This window comes from Salvia hispanica, chromosome 3, assembly GCF_029641045.1.
Source record: "Salvia hispanica isolate PSC_SH4W2 chromosome 3, Shi_PSC_v1, whole genome shotgun sequence".
NCBI classification, from domain to species: Eukaryota; Viridiplantae; Streptophyta; class Magnoliopsida; order Lamiales; family Lamiaceae; genus Salvia; species Salvia hispanica.
In genome coordinates this window covers 58366773-58389495 of record NC_142694.1, presented here as the reverse complement: position 1 = coordinate 58389495, position 22723 = coordinate 58366773, and the positions used below count along the sequence as shown (strand labels likewise).

Below are 22723 nucleotides of genomic sequence, written 5' to 3'. Positions count from 1 at the left end.
TAACATAATTTTTCTTAATCTCCGTGACGAAATGAAAGACCTCCACTACTATGGAACGGAGGGAGTACATTTTATTTTTTTTACTTTTGAATAATGTTAATGAAAATGATGGACCGTTGGAAAAAATTGCCCCGGGAAAATGATAGTCATATTTAATAGTGCTACTAATTTGAAAGTTATATTTAATATATTGTTGGTATAGGACTTCTCGCAATCAATTTTAATTTCAAGAATGAAATGTGGTCCTGCTTTAGTTTTAATATAGCATATTTTTAATTTTGATTATTTGATTAATAATTAATTGGAAGGTGCACGGTGGCTATCACAATAGTTATAATAGTAGTATTATTTTTAAATTTTCATGTCATATGCATTAAGTAGTGATGTAAATATGTTTATGCGTGCTGATAAATTAAAAATATGAAATGCTTACAGTTTAATTTATTAATTGACTTATAACATAACATTTTCTTTTAATACTATACAATAATCATCCCGAAGAATGACTAAGCAAAATATATTTCATACGTTTCTTATTAGCGTAGTAGTTTATTCATACTCAACATCATTAATATAGAATGCTGAAATTCCAAAAAATAAATCGTTTTGAAACAGTAGGGATAATTGTCTTTCACATAAATCTGTACATAGCTAATAATAGGGCCTTAGACTTAAATTCAATAACGATTATCATATTGAATCAATATTGATGATAGAACTTAAATAAAGAAATGAATTCTATAAACCATGTTTACTTGAATTTCTTGAATGTATCTTTTTAGATCGTTTGTTTTCTTTTCTATTATCATATAGTTTCTTCTTCTTTTTTTCAATTTTGAGAACATCATTAATAATTTAATACTAACATTGTTAATAGAAAAGTTGGTAAGTAATCTTTTTCAAACTACAAAGGAGGACCCTTGCTATTTTGCTATAGAATCCAGATTTGTAATCTTTGATATTGATTAAGGTTCTACAAAGTAAAGGCATTCATAAAAAAATGTCAACTGTTCAATTAGACCAAAAAAGTAATCAAACTAATGGAATTACTATGACCAATTATAAGAGCATTGTATCGCCTAAAAAAAATAAGCGCAAGAGTTCCAGCTTCCAAAACATGTAGTAATAATACATTCAGCCTCCATTTCACACCTACCCTGCTCAATATCACAATCATTATCCAAAAAGAAAATATTAGTAATTTAAATGAAATTTGGATGGAATGAGTTAATAGAAGGTGAGATCGTATTACCATTTATAATAAACGTGAATGCAGACGGACTAAAATTAAAAAAGCGGGACTTGTATTCGCGGACGGAGGGAGTACTTGAAAGTAAAATTAATTTAAATCGGAAAATTAAAAATAGAAGAGCTACAATTAAAAAAACTAGTAAAAATCATAATTTAAAAACTACTAAAACCCCGATTTTTTTTCCAAACGCCGCGATCATCTTGTTCTGGAGGACGCATTCATCCTCATTTATTTCGGGAAGTACGTCTGCCACAACAACGCTTCCCCCACAAAATTCATGTTTGTGTCGAGCTCGACTTAATTTTGTGAGAGGAAAGGTGTGGCGGCAGCGGGGGTGGCTTGTACTCATCTATGTTGATTCTGAATATGTGAGTACCCGGGTTATGAATCATCCGGACCATCATTTGCATCGACGAAACTTGCATAAGCAATTCCTAAGTCGCCGAAACCTGTGTTGATGGAAATTGTGGAAGAAAATCTCTATTCCAACTTCCATGTACCCATATCGTTTGGGTTCCAACCCAATACGTATACATAGGCCATGAACGCGGCTTGAGAACTTGGATCCATTTCTGACAAATGTTAAAATAGAATTAAAAAAATTGGAAGTGTGAAAGAGAGACTGTGATGTTTAAAAAATAAGAAGGAAACGTGGTTTATAGAGAAATAATATATATAGTTAAAATAATTTTAAAAACTTCGAAAAAATAAAAATAAAAAATCATAAATTGTACGGCAATTGCAAGCGCCATGGGCGATTTTCCGGACCGGCCGGCGAGGCTGCATTGTGAACGTCCTAAGTAATTCTTTTGTCCACAGTGATCTAATTGGCATTTTTGTTCATACAGACATCCACCAATAGTGTTGTATTTTTATTTTTGAACATTTACAATTCAAACACCTATGTTTTATTAAGTGTATTTCAAATTTGGTCCTTGAAAAATACATTTTTCACATTTTAGGTTCCTGAACTAGAAAAATATCACTAGAGATCTCTGAAATAGAAAAAATATCATTTGATGTACTTAATTTCCATTTTTATCCAAAGCCTGGCATAAATAAGTGTATTTTAGCTTTCTCTTTCCTCCTTTTCTCCTCTTATCATAAAATATCATTTTGATTAAAAATGAATATTCCTACTTAATCAATTTTAATATGTAAAGTGAATTATAACTGTATATAATTTTATATAATTCAATACTTTGATATTGTGCAAGTGTAATTTAATAAATGCATATAATTTTATATAATATTATTCGATAAAGTAAAATGACATTGAAATTTAAAGAAAATAACATAGAATTTTAAGGTTCAAAGATGGTATTAAATTATATTTTTCAACTCAAAACAAGTGAAAAATTAAATGTCATTTAAATAAACTCACATAAAAAAAGAGGAAAGAGAAAAGAGAAGACGCGTGAAAAATGAGAGAAAAAAGAGTAAAGAAAGTTTTTATGCCTTTTTAGAGTTTGAGGGCAATAAATGATATTTTTTTTAGTTTAGGGACTTGTAGCAATATTTTTCCAAATTTAGAGATCTCAAATGTGCAAAGTGTAATTTTAGTTCACTCTTTTATTTTTATAGGAAAAAAGGGCACAAATCAATACTTATTCAATATCTATCAACACTCTTTAATCTTTATGGCACACATATTCTTTTAAACCTTATACACTTTTTTCATATTATACTTTTTATAGGTAGAGAGACTATTTATTAATTTTTTATTTTTATACAAAACGTTAGAGTTATCTGATGCTATTTTTTTTATTAGGAATTTATAGTGTCACAGCCTCAAACGTTAGGAATTAATGAGGCAGTTCACTTCTTACTAAAACACAAACCAGATTCAATTTGAGACGTTATTTACGACAAATGAATGGACCTCTTCATAAGCACGTCACTATTATCAATCACTATTATCAAGTTTTGTTCAAAACCAATTATTCTTTTTCCATAATCAATGAATACTAACCACTCATTCCCTCAATTATGAAAACACTCATCCATTAATCATATCTCAATTTTAAAAATATAAAATAATATACTAATAGTAGTAATAATATCCAACATTTATAATGTAACATGTTATGTTGTTGTAAACAAAGAAAAGCTGCTAAAAGAAAAAAAGTTTTGTAGGGTGGGGACAAAATTTCTATTTTTGACCAAAAAATGGCTTTACAATCCATGTGCATGTGTTAATGTTGTACCATTTCACATTATTACTTCTCCCATGCCAATAATAATAATAATAATAATAATAATAATAATAATAATAATAATAATAATAATAATAATAATAATAATAATAATAATAGTAGTAGTAGTAGTAGTAACAATAATAATAATAATAATAGTAATAATAATAATAATAACAATAATATAATAAAATAAACAACAAAATCAAATGATTGGTTTCTTTTTAGCCCATAACATTGAAATGAATGTTAATGGGCTTTTCAAGCATATTACTATAGGCCATGCATCCATTGTTTGTTTCCGGTTTGGGCTCACGTTCGTAAGAGCCGAAATCAAGAGAATGATAGGTTAGGTTTTAAAAAAAAAATCACTCCCTCTCAATAAATATCAATAAATATGATACATTTACTTTTCGAAATGAGAATTTATGTAATACTATTGTTTTTTGAGTTAATGAAGAGAAAGAAAAAAATAGTGATATTTTTTTTTTATAAAACTTTTTATTTTTAATGAGACAATCCAAAAAAGATATCTGAAAAGGAAAAGTTTCATTTTTAATAGCGCAGAATGACTACTAAGTGAGTATTATCGAAAGACATAAATTATCCCAATTTAAATTGGGTATTGTGCAAATATTTGATGTGTAATTGGCATACTCATCTTCATTCATTCACACGCCAGAATAAGAAGAAGACTGCCTTTTTCTCCTACCTATAATCAGAATACTTGACGAAAATATATTTGTTTCGCCTGAAACCTAGTGCGTGAAGGGTCGTCATAGCTACGGTTAAGTCAAGTGACATTCTCTCATTGTAATGCTTGGGACAAGACTCAAGGGTATAGAGTGATTGTTAGTGCATAAATTATTTGAATGTTCATTTATTGTATTCTAGTTAACTTTTATGTTTTAGAATTTATAAATTTCTTTTATCATTAGTCTACACATTTTTAATTACGAGTTGATTATTAATCTTGGTAAGAAATGTGTTTTAGTGAGGTTAATTTGGCTCAACTGCAATTTATATACACAATATTGTACCAAACAAAAAATTAAATTACCATTATTTTTAAAACTTTAGTACCATACACACTCGTACTCTCCATGACTTATAATTGATGTTACAGTTTCCTTTTTAGTTTGTTAAATAAAAGATGTTGCATCTCATAAAATCTTGTGCATTACCCAAGTGTGACATCTATTAAGAGTCGGAAAGAGTACTATATATATATATATATTATAGACTATACTCCATTTGTTTCCTAAATAGAAACTCTTTCCATTTTGATTTTTTTCTAGAAACAGAAATTTTCCATTTTAGGAAACTTTTTTCACTCTATAAGGTGAGACTAATTTTCCATTAACAAACTTTTTCTTTTTATCTCTAGCTATTTCTTAACCAATTTTGTATTAAACTACGTTTTTTTTCTATCTCTCTTTCTTTACCAATTTTGTATTAAAATCAATATCATTTTGAAAATTCTATTATTAAAAAACAGAGTGAGAGTATAAATTATTGTAACAATTACTATCAAAGTGTGGAAGAGAGCCTCAATCTACATTAGACTATATAAATTACTAGTATTAAAGTACATTTTAGTTTTTTGGACAATTGTGATTTAATCTTTTCAGTTTCTAGACAATTTTACTGCCATTATTAGTCACTGGTATGTATAATCAGGTTGGAGGAACTTTTGCACTATTTTTTAACATTTTTGTTTTTAGCAATTTTTAACTTGTGGAAAAATTATTCATCGACTATATATCTATTAATATGCAGAATTCAAGGGGTGTGTGAAATTATACACTTCATCGGTTCGTGATTCTGGTTTCAGTCAATTTTCACTTTACTTTATTTCTTTTTTCATCATTTTTCTCTTTTCATTTATATTAATATTAATTTAAAATCGAATTAAGTTTAAAAGCACTCCCTTCGTCTATGAATAAATGTTTCATTTTTGACTAGTTTTAAGATATTGTTTGACTTTATCAAAGAAAGTGATTGAAATAATTAATTGAACGTGGGTCCTACTTTTATATACCGGTTTTATAATAAAGAGTGAACTACGCAAATGGTCCTTCAACTATGCGTTTTGCACGCAAACGGTCTCTGAACTTTAAAAATACCATTGGTAGTCCCACAAAATTATATTTAGAAAATTCGTTAAAAATATATAGTAAAGATATTTATAACAAAATATGAGTATGTGATAAGTTTAGTAAAAATATACACCCTTCAAGATATTGCGGGTATTTTCGTTTGAAAAATCTTGAATAATAATAATAATAATAAAAAGTACTTCGATTGATATTAACTCATAATTGACGGACCTCAAATAATATTTTTAAAGTTTACGGATCTAAAATGATAGTTTGACAAAGTTTATGCACATTTTTGTATGCAACTTCTTATGTAATTTTCTTATAAATTCTAGTACTTCATACGTAATTAAAATTTTGTTATTATTTACTCTTTCTAATATTTTCAATAATATAGTACATATTTATCATTATTTGCATGAATTAATATGAAAAAAATAAAATGAGAGTCTTTCTTCCTTATAAAACTCATTTTCAGGTATTTTTCGATGTTTTCTATTTCCTCTAATTTTTATTTGTTTTTTACCTTGATTTATCGATCGATTTTATTTATTATGATAGTATCCCAATTTTGCAGTATTAATTTATAAATTTACATTGTGTTAATTTACATTTTGCAGATTTTACTTATTATGATAGTATCCCAATTTTCTAATCCATGTATTTAGACAAAGTATTAAGCATGAAAAGAATAATTTAGATGTTGATAATATCTTCGTTCCATAGTAATGAAAAATGTATTAGGTGAGTTAAGTAAAGGGAGAGTAAAGTGGAAAATGAAAAAGGTAGAAAGATGAAGAGAGAATAAAGTAAGAGATAGTACAGTAGGTGTGGAAAAATGTGTTGATTTTTACTACTGAAAAGGGAAATGACTCTATTACTATAGAACATACCAAAATGACAAAATGATAATTAATATGGAACAGAGGGAGTAGAATTTATGAAGACGGCCAATGTTTTAAAAACCGGACCGGCCAGTGAACCGACGAGGCTACTGGTTCACGGTTCAACCGGTCCGACCGATTCAATGACTGGTCGAACCGTTTTTCCTTATAAATATAAAATTAAATATGCTCTTACAAAAGATATTAAATTTAGTGAGTAATTAATAGTAATATATAACAAAAACATATATTAAACATTTTAAGTGAATTAAATATTAAGAGTATTGAAAATAAGTGAATGGTAAAATTTAAATAATTATTAAATATATAAATTTTTAATTAGTGTAGCCAAAAATTGTACATATTTTACATATATAAATAGATAAAATTCATATTATATCAAAAACATTTATGTGGTGAAATAATATTGTAGACAATATATAAAACTAAACATGGAATTTTTAGTTCATTTGGATAAATATATACTATAATAGTATTATTAGTTAATACATAAAATTAAACTTGAATTATTAGTAAGTTTGAAGTAATATTTAGTAAATATGGAGTAATAAACTATATTAATAGTACTATATAATATTAAATCTTAGGTAAAATTAATTTTTCATATATATATATATATATATATTATCAATAAAAATAAAATTTAGTGGCTGATAATTAAAATTAAACATATTACAACTAATAATTATTTAAAAGCATAAACTAAACACAAATTATTAATTTGTGTGGACTAAAAATTATAGATTTAATGTATAACAATATTTAATCTTTACAATATTTCATTCAAGACCATGTGGTGGAGTGAGAGAGATGTTGGTATCTTACCTAGAGGTCTAGTAGGATTCAATCCCCTCAAGCATTTTAAACATAAAAATCGGTTCTCGGTTTTCGGTTCAACCGGTCTGACCAGCTGGTTCTGACGGTCCAAAACCGGTTCTCGATTTTCGGTCCAAGGCAGCCTAACATACAAACGAAACTGACCGGTCGAACCGTCCGGTCCGGTCTAGTTTTTAAAACACTGAAGATGACAGTAGAAGAGGAAGCAACGAAAAGGACGCCGTTAAAATCGAGAACAAAGGACACCATGAAATAATAAAAATATTTTTGCAAGAATAGCAGTTTCAACTATCACGTGACATATGTCAATTACAAAGTACTGCTGTCTACGCTACGTCAAACATTGTAATTTCATTTTCAAATTAATTGTTGAATTATAAAGCAATCAACGTAAATAAGATAAAAAGTTTAGTAAATAAAATTACAAACAGTGGAGTCTTATCGTTATCGGTGTGACTAACTCCGAGATTTCTTTCCACCGGAGAAGCTAAAAAACACGATGAGGTTCCCGGCGGCGGCTATTTCACTTGCGATTTCATCGTTGATTTTGGCGGTTGCCTCGGCGCAGCCGCATTTTCGGGTGCGGGAGACCAGCAGCAGCAGCAGCAGCAGCTATTTGACCAAGGAAGAGCACTGGATGAATCAAACTATTGATCACTTCTCCCCCTACGTAACTTCCTTTTCTCTCTATCTCTCTATCCGAATTGTTTGATTGCTGCTGCTCTTGGTGCTTGAGATGGCAATTCACCTCAATTTTGGTTCTAGTTCAGTATTGAAGCTCAAATTGTGCTCAATTAGGTTTTTCGTAGTTGAAAAGTGATGCGCTTTGAGAAGATTGAGCCCATTTTAGCTTCAATTTCACGTAATTGAAGACTATTGTTACAGTTAAACTATAGGTCTCGCATATGCATTCATGCGCAATTAGGGCAAAAAGTGTTCATTCTGTGTGTGTGTATGCGTGTGTGTTGGATGACAGAGGGAGGAATAGTGGGGTATAGGTTGCATAAATGAAGTTGTTAGCATTGAAAATAACCATTGAGATGTGATATTTATATAGCTTAGCATCATGAAAGGGAATGGTGTTTACCTGGTCCATGCGAAAGTGATTATGCAGCTATATAAGTTGGTAGAGTGTCATTACTGCCATAACAGGGAAAGAGGGATGTGAACTGTTTTTGTTTTTTGTTCAATTTAAACATATTAGGGGTTCTATCTTATGCACAAGATTTTTTGGATCTTTATGCATATAAGCAGCTATTGACTCAAGTTGGGTGGGTATATCTGGAAACTTGCTAGTTTAAATGTGTTATGTTTTCTGGGATATCTCTATCTGTACATTTTTTTTATGGAATGGACAAAAAAGCAAGTCTGTGTTTCTGGAGAAATATGTCAAAATTTGTTACATGTAGTACTAAGAATATTGGCTTATCTCTTTGCAGGACCGCAGACAATTTCCTCAACGTTATTATGAATATCTTGATGAGTTCCGATCTCCTGATGGTCCAATATTTCTTAAGATCTGTGGAGAATCAGTGTGCAGTGGGATTAGTAATGATTATTTAGGGGTAAGTCTGCAGTCCATGAAAACATCTGGGAATATATTTCATCAGTTGTGCCTCATCATATATTACTGGAACTAGGTAAAATGGGCTCTATTAACGGCACATTTAGTTAGACGTATAATACAAAGTAGAAATGTGCAATCTGGAGAGTGACACAAATTACTAGGTTTGCTTTAGATTCTGCTATGATACTTATCATCATTTCCGCACTTGTGAAAACAATTTCTGAACCTTGAAAATTTAACAGGTTTTAGCAAAGAAGTTTGGAGCGGCTGTGGTTTCCCTTGAGCATCGTTACTATGGAAAGAGTTCTCCTTTTGATTCATTCAGCACGGAGAATCTGAGGTATCTTTCGTCAAAACAAGCACTGTTTGATTTGGCTGTTTTCAGACAGTATTATCAGGTAATTAGCTGAAATTGAATAGTCTTGTTCCTCTTACAAGAAGCTACTCACCTTTTCCACTGATCTCTCTCTTTAAATAACTTAGTATCTGGTCCTTCTGTTTTCATTTCTCAGGAATCGTTAAATGCAAAGCTCAACAAATCAACGGACAATCCATGGTTTGTCTTTGGTATTTCATATGCTGGAGCAATGAGTGCGTGGTTCCGCTTGAAGTTCCCACATCTTACTTGCGGAAGTCTTGCTAGCTCAGGTGTTGTTCTCGCTGTCTACAACTTTACAAAATTTGATGAGCAGGTGAAGAAAAACTCTATTGATTCATTAACTTCTTAAGAATTATATAGTCATTTTTCCAGTTGATCCACATTTCACTTTTGAATGATTTGTTATCTCCCGACTTTACTTTAAAATGGTTTCGGTTCTGTTTTTTTGATATGATTTCTTATGCAGGTTGGTGAATCTGCTGGTCCAGAATGTAAAGCTGTCTTGCAGGAGATTACCAGTCTTGTTGAGCAGAGGCTTGAATCGAATCAGAAAGAGCTAAAGAAATTATTTAACGCGCCTGAGGTAGAAAAACATGTTTATCCTTTTTTCCTTATTGGTCTTATTCGTTATGACACATAGACTATTTAGAAACTACTTTGAAATATTAACCAAAATATTAAGTTCCCTATATTTGATAAGTAGTTTTTACTTTCACATATACTCTTCCAGGAAAGTTTTGTAAGTTTTATGAATACATTGAAACTATTCCTCTCTTGTAGATTATGACATTTTGTGACTGATGTCAAGTTTTAATGATTTTCTTCTGAACTTGAGTTCTTCTTTTACAATTCCTGCTTTCTAGTTTCCATTCAGTTTCATTTTGTGTGGAATCTTAGATTTTAGTATGGAATTCATTGATGAATTGATTTCTCTTACAGCTATCAAAAGACGGCGACTTCTTGTATTTTCTGGCAGACGCAGCTGCCACAGCGGTACATTTTCTTACAGCTACCAAATGATAGCGATTTCTTGTTGAATAGAAACGTATTATTGTTATCTAGACAGTTTTAGCTTGCTTTTCTGTTTGCAGATTCAATATGGAGATCCAGATGAACTGTGCAACCCTCTTACTGAAGCAAAGAAAGCTGGAGAAGATTTAGTAGTAAGCCGTTTTCTTAAACCTACAATTGATTGTATTTCCTAGCAAGCTCAAAAATTTGCATGGTTGTGTTTGGTTCTCTTGGAACTATTTCATGAAAGCACTGTTTGAGATATATTCTTATTCAGGAAGCATATGCCAAATATGTAAAGGAGTATTACATAGACTATATTGGTGTCGATGTTGAGACTTATGACCAACAGCAGTTGAAGAAAGACAAAATCAGCAGTAGCAGCAGCTCTACTCGATTGTGGTGGTTCCAAGTGTGCACAGAAGTTGCATATTTTCAAGTTGCACCTGCGAATGATAGTATCCGTTCATCAAAACTTGACACTAGGCAAGTATACATGTATTACGTGCCAACTGCCAAGAGGCTTCCTTCCTCCTGATGTTTCGTTACTGCTCTCCTTGTGCATCCAACTAACAAGATATAATAAAATAAATTGAGTGTCAGATACCATTTGGATCTCTGTAAAAAGGTCTTTGGGGATGATATGCCTGGCCCGGATGTTAATGCAACAAATTTGTATTATGGAGGCAAAGATATTGCTGGTAACATTATTTAACTATTTTTCTTTCTAAATAATTTTAAAGTTTTTATCCCGTTTCTATTATCCAAAAATATGTATTTCTTGGTGTCTCAAAAGAACAAGCTCTTCCTCTCCAGTATATAATAGCGTGTTCATTGTGTTCTGATTCATTTTCTTCCTTATTAAATATACATGCTCAGGTTCAAAAATTATCTTCACCAATGGTTCACAGGACCCTTGGCGACATGCATCTAAACAGACATCTTCACGCGACAGTAAGTCCAAACACCACTTGTATCTGTTGCCTGTATAAATTTTCCTTCATTTGAGGAATGCTCTAATAGGACGATGTCGTTTCACGATTGTTGTCTACTTTATCATAACCCGTTCCTCTTCATTTTTCAGTGCCTGCATACATCATCAAGTGTCATAACTGTGGCCATGGCTCGGACATGCGTGGCTGCCCCCAGTCTCGTTTGGTTCCCAAGGGTATGTTGTAAGCTTTAAGTTCTAGTATTTGCTCGTGATCATCAACTTCCATTTCACTTGTTTGTTCACCATCTTTAAGTCTGCACACGCTCTACACTATATCCAAGCTGATGCTGAATCAAAAATCGCGTCTTTTTACATTTGGAAGTTCTTCCTGTCCCATCTCGTGTTTCAGGTGATGCAAAGAACTGCTCCTCCCCGGACGCGGTCAACAAAGTAAGGCAGAATATCATCACCTACATCGATCAGTGGCTATCCGAATGCCAGTTTTCAGGGGTAAGTGCCATGTAAAGTATAAAACCGAGTGCAGAAAACGAGAACTTAACGCATTATGCTCTACTGGAAGTCAGATTTTTCTTGAAATTTCAGCAGATGTGTGAGTAAGTTCTCTTGTATGAATTATCATCACAATGTTAATTCTGTATGTATATTTAACTTCACTGTTTCTGCAGTTGTCCCTTTCTTGCAAGAGACATTGAAACATGTAGAATTAAATAAAGAGCACTCATTGCATGTTTTATTATTTCTCATACCTCGTATTAATTCTTCGTGTATTATCGAGCTATTTGGGAGTTTTTCGAATCTTATTATATTTAGCTTGCAGTTGAATATGTTACGCAATAGTAGTCTTGAGGATCTTGAATATGTCGATTCGAGCTATTGAAACATGATTAATTAACTGAAAAAGCTCCCACAAATCCAGAGTGTGATCATACAAATCAAAATTACAAACAACAGAAAGTATTGTACTAGGGCTATGGCCAAACATCATAAGCTAGAATCAAACATTTGGTGATACTTTCCCCATTGTTTTGATCAAGCATTCAACTGGACAGCTTAGTAACTGTATCCTTTAACGAACAATTCCTTCTTGGCCTCCTCGGACTCGCCCTCTCCGGTGTACTTTCCAAGCTGTGCAAGTGAGTTCGACTTTGCTCTGAGGAGGAGGGCATCTTGAGCTGCCTTCACGTTCTCGGGCCTTCCTCCCCATGTCTTCAGGCATGTGTTCTGAAGGGCTCGTGCATACGAGAAGGACACGTGCCATGGGTTCGGGGCTTGGTTCATTGCGTTCAAGTTGAGTGTCGCCTCGACCTCAGATTGTCCTCCAGACAAGAACTAATGAAATCAAGAACAAACTAGGGTTAGAGCATTCCCTGCTTTTTTTTTACCATAACAATAGATGTTCGTAAATTAGAAGGATCGGCTTACCATGATACCGGGGACGGATGGAGGGATTCTCCTCTTGAGGAGCGTGAGAGTGAGGTCTGCAACCTTCTCCGGTGTGGCCTTGTCTTTGCTTTCAGCTCCGGGGGTGACCATGCTAGGTTTCAACAGGATTCCCTCGAATAAGACATTGTTTTCCGCTAAGTAGAAGAAAACCTCAGCCCACACTTGTTGAGCAACCTCGAATGTTCTCTCAATTGAATGTTCACCATCAAGCAAGATCTCTGGCTCTACAATTGGGACCAAACCGTTGTCCTAAAACATCGAGAAACGAGCAACTAAATGAGAGACTAATTTAAAAAATTGTCTCAACAACACGAGAAAAATATAGGAATAGGACATAGTCGATTATACCTGTGAGATAGCAGCATATCTAGCAAGGCCCCACGCGGCCTCCTTCACAGCCAGTGCAGAAGGGCCGTTAGGAATGCTCACAACGGTCCTCCTGTAGACAAGACACATGTCAAACAAACAAACAAACTAACTAACTAACTAACTAACTAAACATGCGCCTCCCTCCCTTAGAGAAGTCACATTGTGCAAGAAAAGACTTAAAACTCACCACTTGGCAAATCTGGCTCCCTGCTCGTAGTAAGCCGCTGAGCGGGAGGCTAGACCGTCCAATCCCTGGCACCATGACTCGTTGTTCGAGCCCGCAAGGGGAACAAGACCCTACACCATGAAAATAGGAACACCAATTCTAGTCAACAAAACATAGCCAATAAGATCTTAAAGGTTGTAAAAATGTTAAATGACCATATTGACCTTGTCGACTTTGATCCCGGGCACGATGTTCTGCTCGACTAGGATGTCAACGATCTTCTTGCCGTCAACGGTGGATTGGTACAAAGTCTCCTCAAACAAGATAGCGCCGGAGATGTACTGTCCAAGCCCCGGAGCTGTGACAAGCAGTGTTCGGTAGGCTTGGCGGTTGGCCTCAGTGTTTTCCAGGCCAATCGAAGCCAAACGCTTCCCGCAGGTAGCGTTTGACTCGTCCATCGCTAGGATTCCACGCCCGGGAGAGGCAACAGTTTTCTAGATATCATCAATGACAGTTAAATTAGTTAACATAGAAATTCTTCACTTTTAACTACACTAAATTATTTCATATTCATGATAAAACTCTTTCTAAAATTTTGCACACATTAATAAAAAATAATTGATACTCCTATTAACCTAAACTAATGAGGAACCATAACTATATGATGGAAACTAGAAAAAAAAGGAGAGTTAAAGAGTTATTATAGTAGTATAAGTGAGACAATGGTTTAGTTGGCATGGTATAGAGTTATGATAAAATGCTAATTAAATTCTAATTCAAAACCCAGAACTTTTTTTAGTTTTGTATGTTAAAGTTATCAACACAAAAATATAAGTATATCAATACAAGACTGGTGATATACTTATGTCTTTGTGTTAATTTAATGTACTACAGAACTGAAAGTTTAGCGTTCTGGATTGGAAATTAGTTTTACTATAACGTGACAATATCAAAGAAATGATGAAGACATAAACATACCGCGGTCTTAACAAGCTCATCGGCGTAGGAGGCGCGAATGGAGAGGGCGGAGGGCTGGCAGCGGACGGAGACGGAGTGCTGGCGGAGGAGAGTCTGCCCCTTCACAAACTCCGATTTGTCGAGAACCGGAGATGACTTGAGGAGGGAAGCAGAAGCCATTGAGATTACTATGATGATAATATTATCCCTTTGAAGCTCACTCACTCCCACAAATTTTCTAACACTGCACTGATTTTAAGACAAGTGCCCCATATATATAGTTCTTGGGAGATATGCGTTTTGAGGCCATCATGCAGTGGCCACTTGTCTCCTGACACGTGGAGTGATAACTTTCTGACGTGGAAATTCTAAACATTTTTGTGTTTCAAAAATTTTTAATTAATTTGTGGTTTTTAGATTGTTTTCAGCAAGAACTATTTTAGTGTTTCAGAAACTAAATTAATTTGTGATATCTAGACAAGTGCACCACAAGTTATTTGAGATTTTACTATAACTTGGATTATTCAATGTGTGACCCAAAAACAATTTCGGTAATTTCATGCCAGTATTTGTCATTTGAGGCTATGCTTTGTTTGGTTTGATTGATTGAAAAATGGTGTTTCGTTTTATTAATAAACGGATGGTTTAATTAGCCTATCTCTAAATTATTTTCTAACAAAGTGAGTCCTGTGACATTTTTCATTTACAATATTTTAATTATTTTTTCTATTTTTTTTATTTTATTAATTTTATATTAAAATTTGTGTTATCTATTATCTAGATTATTTTTCATAGAAATTATTTAATCCCAAAATAATCATAAAGCACAAATTATAGTACTCCCTTCATCTGATAAAGCACAAATATAGTAATCCTTCCATCTCATAAGCTTTGGGGATGACACGGCTTTTAATGTGAAATTGATAAATTAAGAAAGAGGTAAAAAAAGTGATTGAAAGAGGTAAAAAAAGTGATTGAAGTATTGTTATTAGTGAATAAGACCTACCTCATAGGAGGAAATTTTTTTGTCAAAAATGGAAGATAATTATTTTTGTGAAACGGCACAAAATAAAAAAGCAATATTTATATGGGACAGAGGGAGTAACGTAACATATGACGTCAAAAACAAAATGATACTCCGTTACAGTGATGAGGGGTAGCAATAGCATGCATCATCTCACCAAACTCTCCACATAGTTTAGAAATGTGTGTTGGTGATAAGTCTGCCTAAAAATCAAAGCAACATGACAACATTTCTTGTCCCTCTCCATATATTTTTCAAGCAATAAAGGTGCCAAAAAGATAGGAGCCGTTGATTGATGCCCTCAACAAGGACAATAATCATATATAGTTAAAACGTCAAAGCATTTAGCAAAAAAATCTTGTTAAGTTAGTTCTTGGATTTCTATTCAGCACAATAGCAACCTCTAATTTTGCCAATTTGTAAAAACATTCAATACAAACAATCTGTTCATACCAGAGGTTAATATTACCAGACACATTTTACCAACTACTCCATGATATACATGTTGAGGATATATCCGAGCATTGAAATTTATGTACAAGAGAAGACACAGTGCACCCGATCACCATTCCACTGTACAGCAACATTTTCCTGTAGAAACACAACCACAAGTTTCGACTGTCAGTTGATAAACAGCACCAGCGGTAAAACGAAGGCATTGATGCGACCAGAAGGTTAAAAGTATGTGTTGATTTGCTCTGTAGGATTCAATAATCATGATCTGCATTTTTGTTTGAGAATAATAAGTTTTATAAATATTAGGCATTGGGGAGAGAGCTCATAGGACGTACACCAGCCCGACGAAACTAAGACTGGAAGAGAGTTACAGTTGCAATGTAGCCATTTTTCATGACCTGTGAACATTGGATTATGCTGTGATTAGAAAAAATAGGAGTCGCCGGAAGATATGAGTTATGAATGATATACAAATGAGCGCAAAATTGCAGAACCTCGAAGGCGATATTTGGGTATCCATACACAAATGTAGATCCAAAAGGATTGCTGGTGGACCCTTGTGTTTGGATGGCGGCTCGCCCGCTGTCTCCAAGAATTTCCTGCAAAAAGATGTCTCTTTTATTCCTTTGAAACTATGGTGGAAATACAAGAATACAGATTGCTCCATCTAGACATCTGAACTAAAAGACGACTCTTTTTTAGCAAAATTGAAGTCCATGTCTAAATAAATACTCAGAAAGCATAACACCTTAACTTGCTCCCACTTTGTGCTAGGTGTAATGACACATTTAGAGGTGTTATTCACATCCTGATGAAATGACCCATCATCTGCTATATAAAAACAAATTAAAAATGCTCAGTCTACATGTTACTGCTACTGCAGGTTGATATCAGGAGATAATTCGGAATACTTACAGTCAGAACTATATATCACGAAGTTGCACTTCATGTATGAGTTAAAATCGGAATGCCCCGGATAGTTGGTATGCAGAACAAACTTTTTAATTTTATGAGTCTGCAGATGCATCAAAATCAATTTATCATCCTATTAATGAACTCAAGCACAATCAGAGTGAATGGTTTTATTGCAAGAAATAAGACATGACCTGTCCATCGAATAAAATGTCCAAGCCACGTGTAAAATAATTGTAGAAGTAATCACCACAGAGGGTGGTTCTTGGCTTCGGATCAGAAGCAGAATGGATTACCATTTGGTCCACCTATATTGCTCAAAATCATTAATCCCATGTTACAAGAACCAGAAAGCCAACGAAAATAGGTATTCGCAATTAACACACACTCATGTACCGGAAAGAGACACCTTACACTAGGCAATACCTGTTTCTGATGAATCCCACAGGGGCAGCCCAATTCAGTCCAGACATCCTATATATGAAATAATTATTAACTGACCATACATGAAATATCACTTTTTATTTATTAACCAGAAGTATACCCTGATCACCAAGCATAATGAAAATTTACAATGAAAATGTGAAGCAATCAAGCAAGTTTATATAACTAACAATACCATCTTACCCCTGCACTTATTTAAATTCAACACATCTCTCAACTAGGTCAATTAAGTTTATGTTCTAGTATCATCAAAGTACCTGAAGACTTTGGAAAATGCAAATTTTTCTTTGAACGCTACTATAAAGCAAGAGAGGAACAAATATAGTAGTAGCAAAATAATACCGCAGATTCGAACAATAGCAGCATGAAGCAAATTCCATGTTGAGTTCAGTACCTGTGGTGATGCACCAAAAGATATATGTTGACCACCAACTGTAAACCACAATTCTTCCCCTAACTGTTTAACAAAAATTAAGACGGCAGAAAATGTCAATAATGTAATAGCATGTATTACTGGTTCCAATTCTAATTGCATGAGGATGCTCATAGTCTGACAAGTGACACCACTATTTAAGATGTCAACATATAAAAGATATGACAATGACCCAATGAGTGGATTTGTAGTTTTGTACATGACTCAATGAAACAAATAGTACTACAGAAAAATGCAAGGTTTAGTGATTTTTCACAAGTAATATCAGCCAAAGAACATAGACATTAAGGTTCTAGGCACCATTTACATGGTGGGAGAAGAAACATGGCCTGTAAAATATATAGAAAGCGGCATAGTGATAAATACTAAATCCACCATCTATCAAATGAAATAACAATGCTGGGAAATCAACATTCTCGTCCACATTAGCAGCTAATTAATAGGAGTACTACATTCCGCCATTTAGGTATACATTTTGTCCTTGTGATTACAGCATCATGAATAGCTATTATAGTAGCAATCAATTTAACTATACGAGCAGTTGGAGACCAACCATTACCAAATTTTGGGAGAAGATTACAAGAAGCAATACATTATTTACAGTTTTAATGACAAAACACCAGATATCACCATGAAGTAAAATATAGTCTATAAGCAAGCCCTCATGACCCAACCCATGGTCCTCGAATGCTAATAGAACAATATATTAGTGAGAATATTTAAAGCATGTCCAATTAAATCACCTTCGGGAGCAATAATGTTGTCCATCATAATAAGTGAAAAATATAGTTACAGTTTTGCAACTTCAGTTCACAACTTCACATTGATTATCATAAAAAATATTACCTTCACTACAACTTCTTCCATGTAGAGGCTGCCAGCTGCTAATGGAGGCACGCAGGCCTTCATCATTGAAGATCCAACACCAACTTTGCGGTCTGTGGAAGAGTCATAAACTGAGACACGGCAAGTAACCGGGGTTGTTCCATCGGGAAACTCCAGTGGGAGCTCAGCTGTTAAAGACAAAAGAAAGGTGCACTAAGGTCTAAGCTCGACGCAATGAGAAAAAATTTGATACAAAAATCGGATAGTAATAAGAATAACCTTCTCGGTCATGACAGCACTGTGCATACTGTGACGGAATTGGAAATGCAAAGGATAATCCCTGCAAAATACCAGCAAAGACCGCTTAATCATATAATTTGCAGACAAAAAGGTTTAGAAATAGTAATATATGTTACGCAACCATACTGGGTAAAATAGAGTGTACACGCCCCGGTCTTTGTCATAAATTCCAGGATATGTTGGCCCGAAAAGAGCATACACGGCAACAAAAGTTGCTAGAGTAGATGTTCCTCTACAAGTGAAGACACACATCAGAACTGCAATTGCAGATGAAACAAAACTTCAAAATTGGAAGCATACGAACTTACCCAATTAATGAAGTGGCATACCGCATTTGCAGCCGCTTGATATCAAAGATTTCAATAAGACGCAACCGCTGTAATCCAGGGAGGGAGGAATAAATATAAGCTTCATAGAACATCAGCAGACATATTTTTCATGTTTTTATTTACATACTTTCTTCAAAAGCACAAATAATCTTTCTATTTGAGTAAGGAATTCAACTTTATTAAGCAAATCAGCTTGTACATATATAACCATGTGATCTTAAGGAGAAAATACCTGAGACCAAGGATCGAACCTAAGATGAAACCCATGGTCAGGGAAGCTAATAACAATGTCAAGTTTTAGCGGCTCCTGCACACAAATAGAAATAATAAAAGTAGATGAATGTCTTTTCGATAAAAAAGAAGATGAAATGTCTTATATTGATAGTCCAACAATACATTTCGTATTGTCAGTCATTTGGAGTTTTCTAAATCATGCCTCATTTAGTTTGTAATCCAATACCATCCTTTTTACAGTGAAGAACTTTTTAATTGATTTCACCGAGACAAGATATGTATACACTCTAGTCACTCAACTATGCTACATTAGATGTGAAAACCAAATTTGATTAGATAGTGTAAGCACACGGAAAATAATGAAAACAAAATAAACAAAAACAAAATGATCAACAGAACTGCATCCACAATTGCCATAACCAGAAACAGAAATTTTGCATCCACCTACTAAACAAAAACAAACAAAGACGAACCTCATCATAGTACTTGACATGAACAACATCGTAGATATTAGGCTGTTGTTCTATCTGAGCAAAAGCTTCGCAGATTGGCATCCCTACAAAAACATATAAAATCAAATACAATATCGTCACTTGTAACCAAGAAAAGCCCCACCGCCAACCTAAATATCAAGTCAACAGTAATCTCTCATCATCAATTTTAACCATATGGCAACTACAATTCAATAAGAATCTCCGATCATGAATCACCTCATACCATCAAACAAAAAAGCAGTCGAATTTCAGTTATACCCCACAGTAGGTATAGTTCCCACGGTGGAAAAAAAAAACCCTAGTATCATTCCCTTTCAATTCAAAACACGATTTCAACACATATATCCTCCAAGAAATCGGCAAAATCGAAACTTACCGAGAGTGAACGGACCAAGTCCGCCGCCGGGGCGGAGATCGAGGATGATAGAAACCATTGCAGTGCTCTCACACCTCCGTCTGTTTCTCTGCATATTCCCCCTTTAATCTGCGTGATGGCAATTGCTTCAAATTCACCTGAATTTTCGGCTTCAATGATGATTGCGATGATTGAAATCCGCGATTCTGTGAACTAAAACGTCTTTCAATTTGCCCCCTTTTTGCTGAATTGCGGGAGAAGAAGGCTTTGCTTGTAGAAATGGATACTCATCGTGCCGAATTTAATATTTATCCAACACCTTCGTCTAATTTAAATTTTGGATATTGGCACTTAATCTAATGGAATTTCAAAAAGTTTCCCAATGAACACAACTTTATCATGAGTTTATTATTTCTCGCCAATAAAAAAATTTCGACAAATAATTTTATTTTACGAATTTTTCTTTGCCGTGATTTCTCGAGAACAACTACGAGAGCTTCAAGTTTTCCAATGCCTGAAGATAGTTTTCTTGAAGCACACCCTCCAAAATTGTTCTTCAATCTTTTAATATATCCGAATTTCTTTCATTGATTGAAAATAACAAACTCATGGTAACATTCATGATATTAATATTTACTAATTTCAAAGTTCGTGGAAAAAATTCAACTTTTTTTAAAGTTTCATGATATAAGGTGCCAATATTCCTTTAAGTTTTGACCCAATTACAAATTTTCGGAAAGCTCAAATTTCAATTAATATATACTAGTATTAGTATTTAATTTCAAACTAATTTTAATACCATCCATTTTTCTAATATAGTGGATAAAATAAATTAAACAAATGATATAGTTTTCATTTTATACAAACTTTATTATTTGATAGTCTCAACTAAGAATACATTTTTCTTTTTAGTTTATCCCTAAAAAATAACATATTTCTATTTTTTTTAATTTTCTATCTCCAATTAAAACATCCAACCACTTTTTTCTCTTTTCAAATAAATATTTAAAATACTTACATCCATTCTTTCTCTCTTTAATTAATCGCATTAATCAACAACTCCTAAAATTTCGTACCAATTAAGAAATGTGTCATCTTAACCTGAATAGATGGAGTAATAATATATAAATATGACGTAGAATAAATGAATAATAATGACATTTGATAAATCTTAAATTGTTTAATTATTTAGCTTAATAATAATACAATGTGTCCCATATAATTGAACTAATTAAAAGTTTAAAACCATCTATATTAACTTGTTTTCAACAAGTCGACACCTAATTTGTAATTAGTTATGATTATTTCACAATATAGTATTCTTATTTTAAATTCCGACGAAGGTTAACTATCACATATTTACATTTATAACAACTTAGGGGGGGGCTTCATTTCGTCTGAGATACGAAGAACATGCCAACTCCAGCCCATACACTAAATCTCATTTTTATTTATCGCAACTTAACGAAGGGGCTTCATTTCGTCTGATATCTGAAGAATACCCATTTTTGGTGTAACAAGAGCTAGGACTTATGTTCAATTTAATCAAATTGTCTAAACAGAAACAGCACACAACTCTCAAGAACAATAGTAAACATCTCATATGATGAATTTGGGTTCATATTGATAGTAGTACTGAAAATAGGGATGGTTACTTTACACATTGGAGCAAGAAGCAATCTGACATCCATCCCATTCCTTTGGTGCCATTAGAAGTGCTTTGATGGCAATCAGGGATGGATCTAATGTGCAAGGAGGTGCAAGGAGGAGGGGCAAATGCCCTCCCTCAAAATTTCATATCTACGTATAAATTCTGTTATAGAAAAAAATTACTCCCTTTGTTCCGGGCAATTCGGGTCATTTTGACCGGGCACGAGTTTTAAGAATTGTAATGAAAAGTGGGTTGAAAAAGTAAGTGGAATGTGGGTCTTATCTTTATATATTAGTTTTAAATAAAATGTGAGTATGAATGAGTTAGTAGAATATGAGGTCCACTACCAAAAATGGTAAAAGTGAAGTAAGACAAATTATGTGGGACGGACCGAAATAGAAAACTGAGACGAATTATCTGGGACGAAGGGAGTAATATTAGTTTCTTCTTTAAATGCCCCTCCTCAAACACTTCAAATATTCCAACATGTATTTTTGCCCCTTCTAGATCTGTCCCTGATGGCAATTGTCCCTCCCATGGGGTGATCAAATATGAAACGGGGCAGCCCTAGAATCTCGGGCCTTCCTGTGCATCACAACACAAGATTAATAACTGAACTTCGAATTTACATTAGGAGTAAGCAAGTTTCTCACAAGCTCAGTCCCATTGATTAATCTGATGGATATTACCTTTCATTATCTTGAATTGCTCAATGACATTATCGATATTGTACAACATCTTTTAATAGGTGCAATGAATTTTGTCACTGTATTCAAATCAAATGTGTTACATTGTCCACCTATATCTTCTCCACTGATTCAATTATTGAAATTTGCACGAATATGAAGAAACACACTTCCCTTAGAAAACAAAACATCAATCTCAACAGTGCATAGCCTACTACCTAAACTAGAAAAACTCCTTTTTTATTGTTGATCAAGTCAAGATATCTCACATCAATAACTGATTCTCATCCTGTCTCACTTTTAGTTATATATCCATTTTCTACTTTTCCATCCTTGGTTTACTCGCAAAACTACAGTACTAGTAATTAAGAAAATTGAATTAGTCTTTAGAAATCGTGTACAATTTTATATCACAGCCCATTGGGCTTTTAAATAGTACAAAATA

General features: G+C 33.5%; 3 protein-coding genes across 5 annotated transcripts; 1 reads left to right on the top strand and 2 right to left on the bottom strand.

Moving 5' to 3' along the window:
* The first annotated feature begins 7702 nt into the window (after positions 1-7702).
* Positions 7703-11943, top strand: LOC125214324 (putative serine protease EDA2). The gene is made up of 12 exons (XM_048115304.2): positions 7703-7958; positions 8728-8853; positions 9098-9253; positions 9368-9547; positions 9701-9817; positions 10174-10227; positions 10326-10397; positions 10523-10731; positions 10849-10946; positions 11125-11199; positions 11330-11413; positions 11589-11943. The coding sequence occupies exons 1-12, from the start codon at positions 7788-7790 to the stop codon at positions 11702-11704; spliced, it is 1458 nt and encodes a 485-aa protein (XP_047971261.1). The 5' UTR covers positions 7703-7787; the 3' UTR covers positions 11705-11943.
* A 128-nt stretch (positions 11944-12071) lies between these two features.
* Positions 12072-14396, bottom strand: LOC125214326 (fructose-bisphosphate aldolase 1, chloroplastic). Its single transcript, XM_048115308.2, has 6 exons — positions 14157-14396; positions 13403-13672; positions 13200-13309; positions 12992-13082; positions 12623-12892; positions 12072-12529 (listed from the first exon to the last, which is right to left on the bottom strand). Exons 1-6 carry the CDS (start codon positions 14313-14315, stop codon positions 12251-12253), a joined length of 1179 nt encoding a protein of 392 aa, XP_047971265.1. The 5' UTR covers positions 14316-14396; the 3' UTR covers positions 12072-12250.
* Positions 14397-15502: 1106 nt separating this feature from the next.
* On the bottom strand, positions 15503-20274 carry LOC125214325 (PHAF1 protein At3g51130-like). 3 transcript variants are annotated; one of them, XM_048115305.2, is made up of 15 exons: positions 19963-20266; positions 19566-19648; positions 19091-19165; positions 18838-18905; positions 18656-18761; positions 18509-18569; positions 18251-18417; positions 17366-17428; positions 16954-17001; positions 16722-16835; positions 16531-16630; positions 16364-16446; positions 16110-16214; positions 15951-16013; positions 15503-15750 (listed from the first exon to the last, which is right to left on the bottom strand). In XM_048115305.2, the coding sequence occupies exons 1-14, from the start codon at positions 20054-20056 to the stop codon at positions 15966-15968; spliced, it is 1215 nt and encodes a 404-aa protein (XP_047971262.1). In that variant the 5' UTR covers positions 20057-20266; the 3' UTR covers positions 15503-15750; positions 15951-15965. The 3 variants fall into 3 exon arrangements, with proteins under 3 accessions (XP_047971262.1, XP_047971263.1, XP_088924350.1); XM_048115306.2 differs by having other exon boundaries at positions 16364-16443; positions 19963-20265; XM_089068224.1 differs by lacking the exon at positions 15503-15750 and having other exon boundaries at positions 15950-16013; positions 19963-20274.
* Positions 20275-22723: the final 2449 nt, after the last annotated feature.

Excerpts from the sequence above, each read along its gene's own strand:
- LOC125214324 (XM_048115304.2), top strand. The coding sequence starts at position 7,788 with ATGAGGTTCCCGGCGGCGGCTATTTCACTTGCGATTTCATCGTTGATT. Across the intron at positions 9,548-9,700 it reads TTACAAAATTTGATGAGCAG|GTTGGTGAATCTGCTGGTCC; the intron begins GTGAAGAAAAAC and ends TTTCTTATGCAG. Across the intron at positions 10,947-11,124 it reads TGGAGGCAAAGATATTGCTG|GTTCAAAAATTATCTTCACC; the intron begins GTAACATTATTT and ends ATACATGCTCAG.
- LOC125214326 (XM_048115308.2), bottom strand. The coding sequence starts at position 14,315 with ATGGCTTCTGCTTCCCTCCTCAAGTCATCTCCGGTTCTCGACAAATCG. Across the intron at positions 12,893-12,991 it reads GATATGCTGCTATCTCACAG|GACAACGGTTTGGTCCCAAT; the intron begins GTATAATCGACT and ends TCGATGTTTTAG. Across the intron at positions 12,530-12,622 it reads CATCCGTCCCCGGTATCATG|TTCTTGTCTGGAGGACAATC; the intron begins GTAAGCCGATCC and ends TGATTTCATTAG.
- LOC125214325 (XM_089068224.1), bottom strand. The coding sequence starts at position 20,056 with ATGCAGAGAAACAGACGGAGGTGTGAGAGCACTGCAATGGTTTCTATC. Across the intron at positions 18,418-18,508 it reads GTGCTGTCATGACCGAGAAG|CTGAGCTCCCACTGGAGTTT; the intron begins GTTATTCTTATT and ends TGTCTTTAACAG. Across the intron at positions 16,014-16,109 it reads ACCCAAATATCGCCTTCGAG|GTCATGAAAAATGGCTACAT; the intron begins GTTCTGCAATTT and ends CAATGTTCACAG.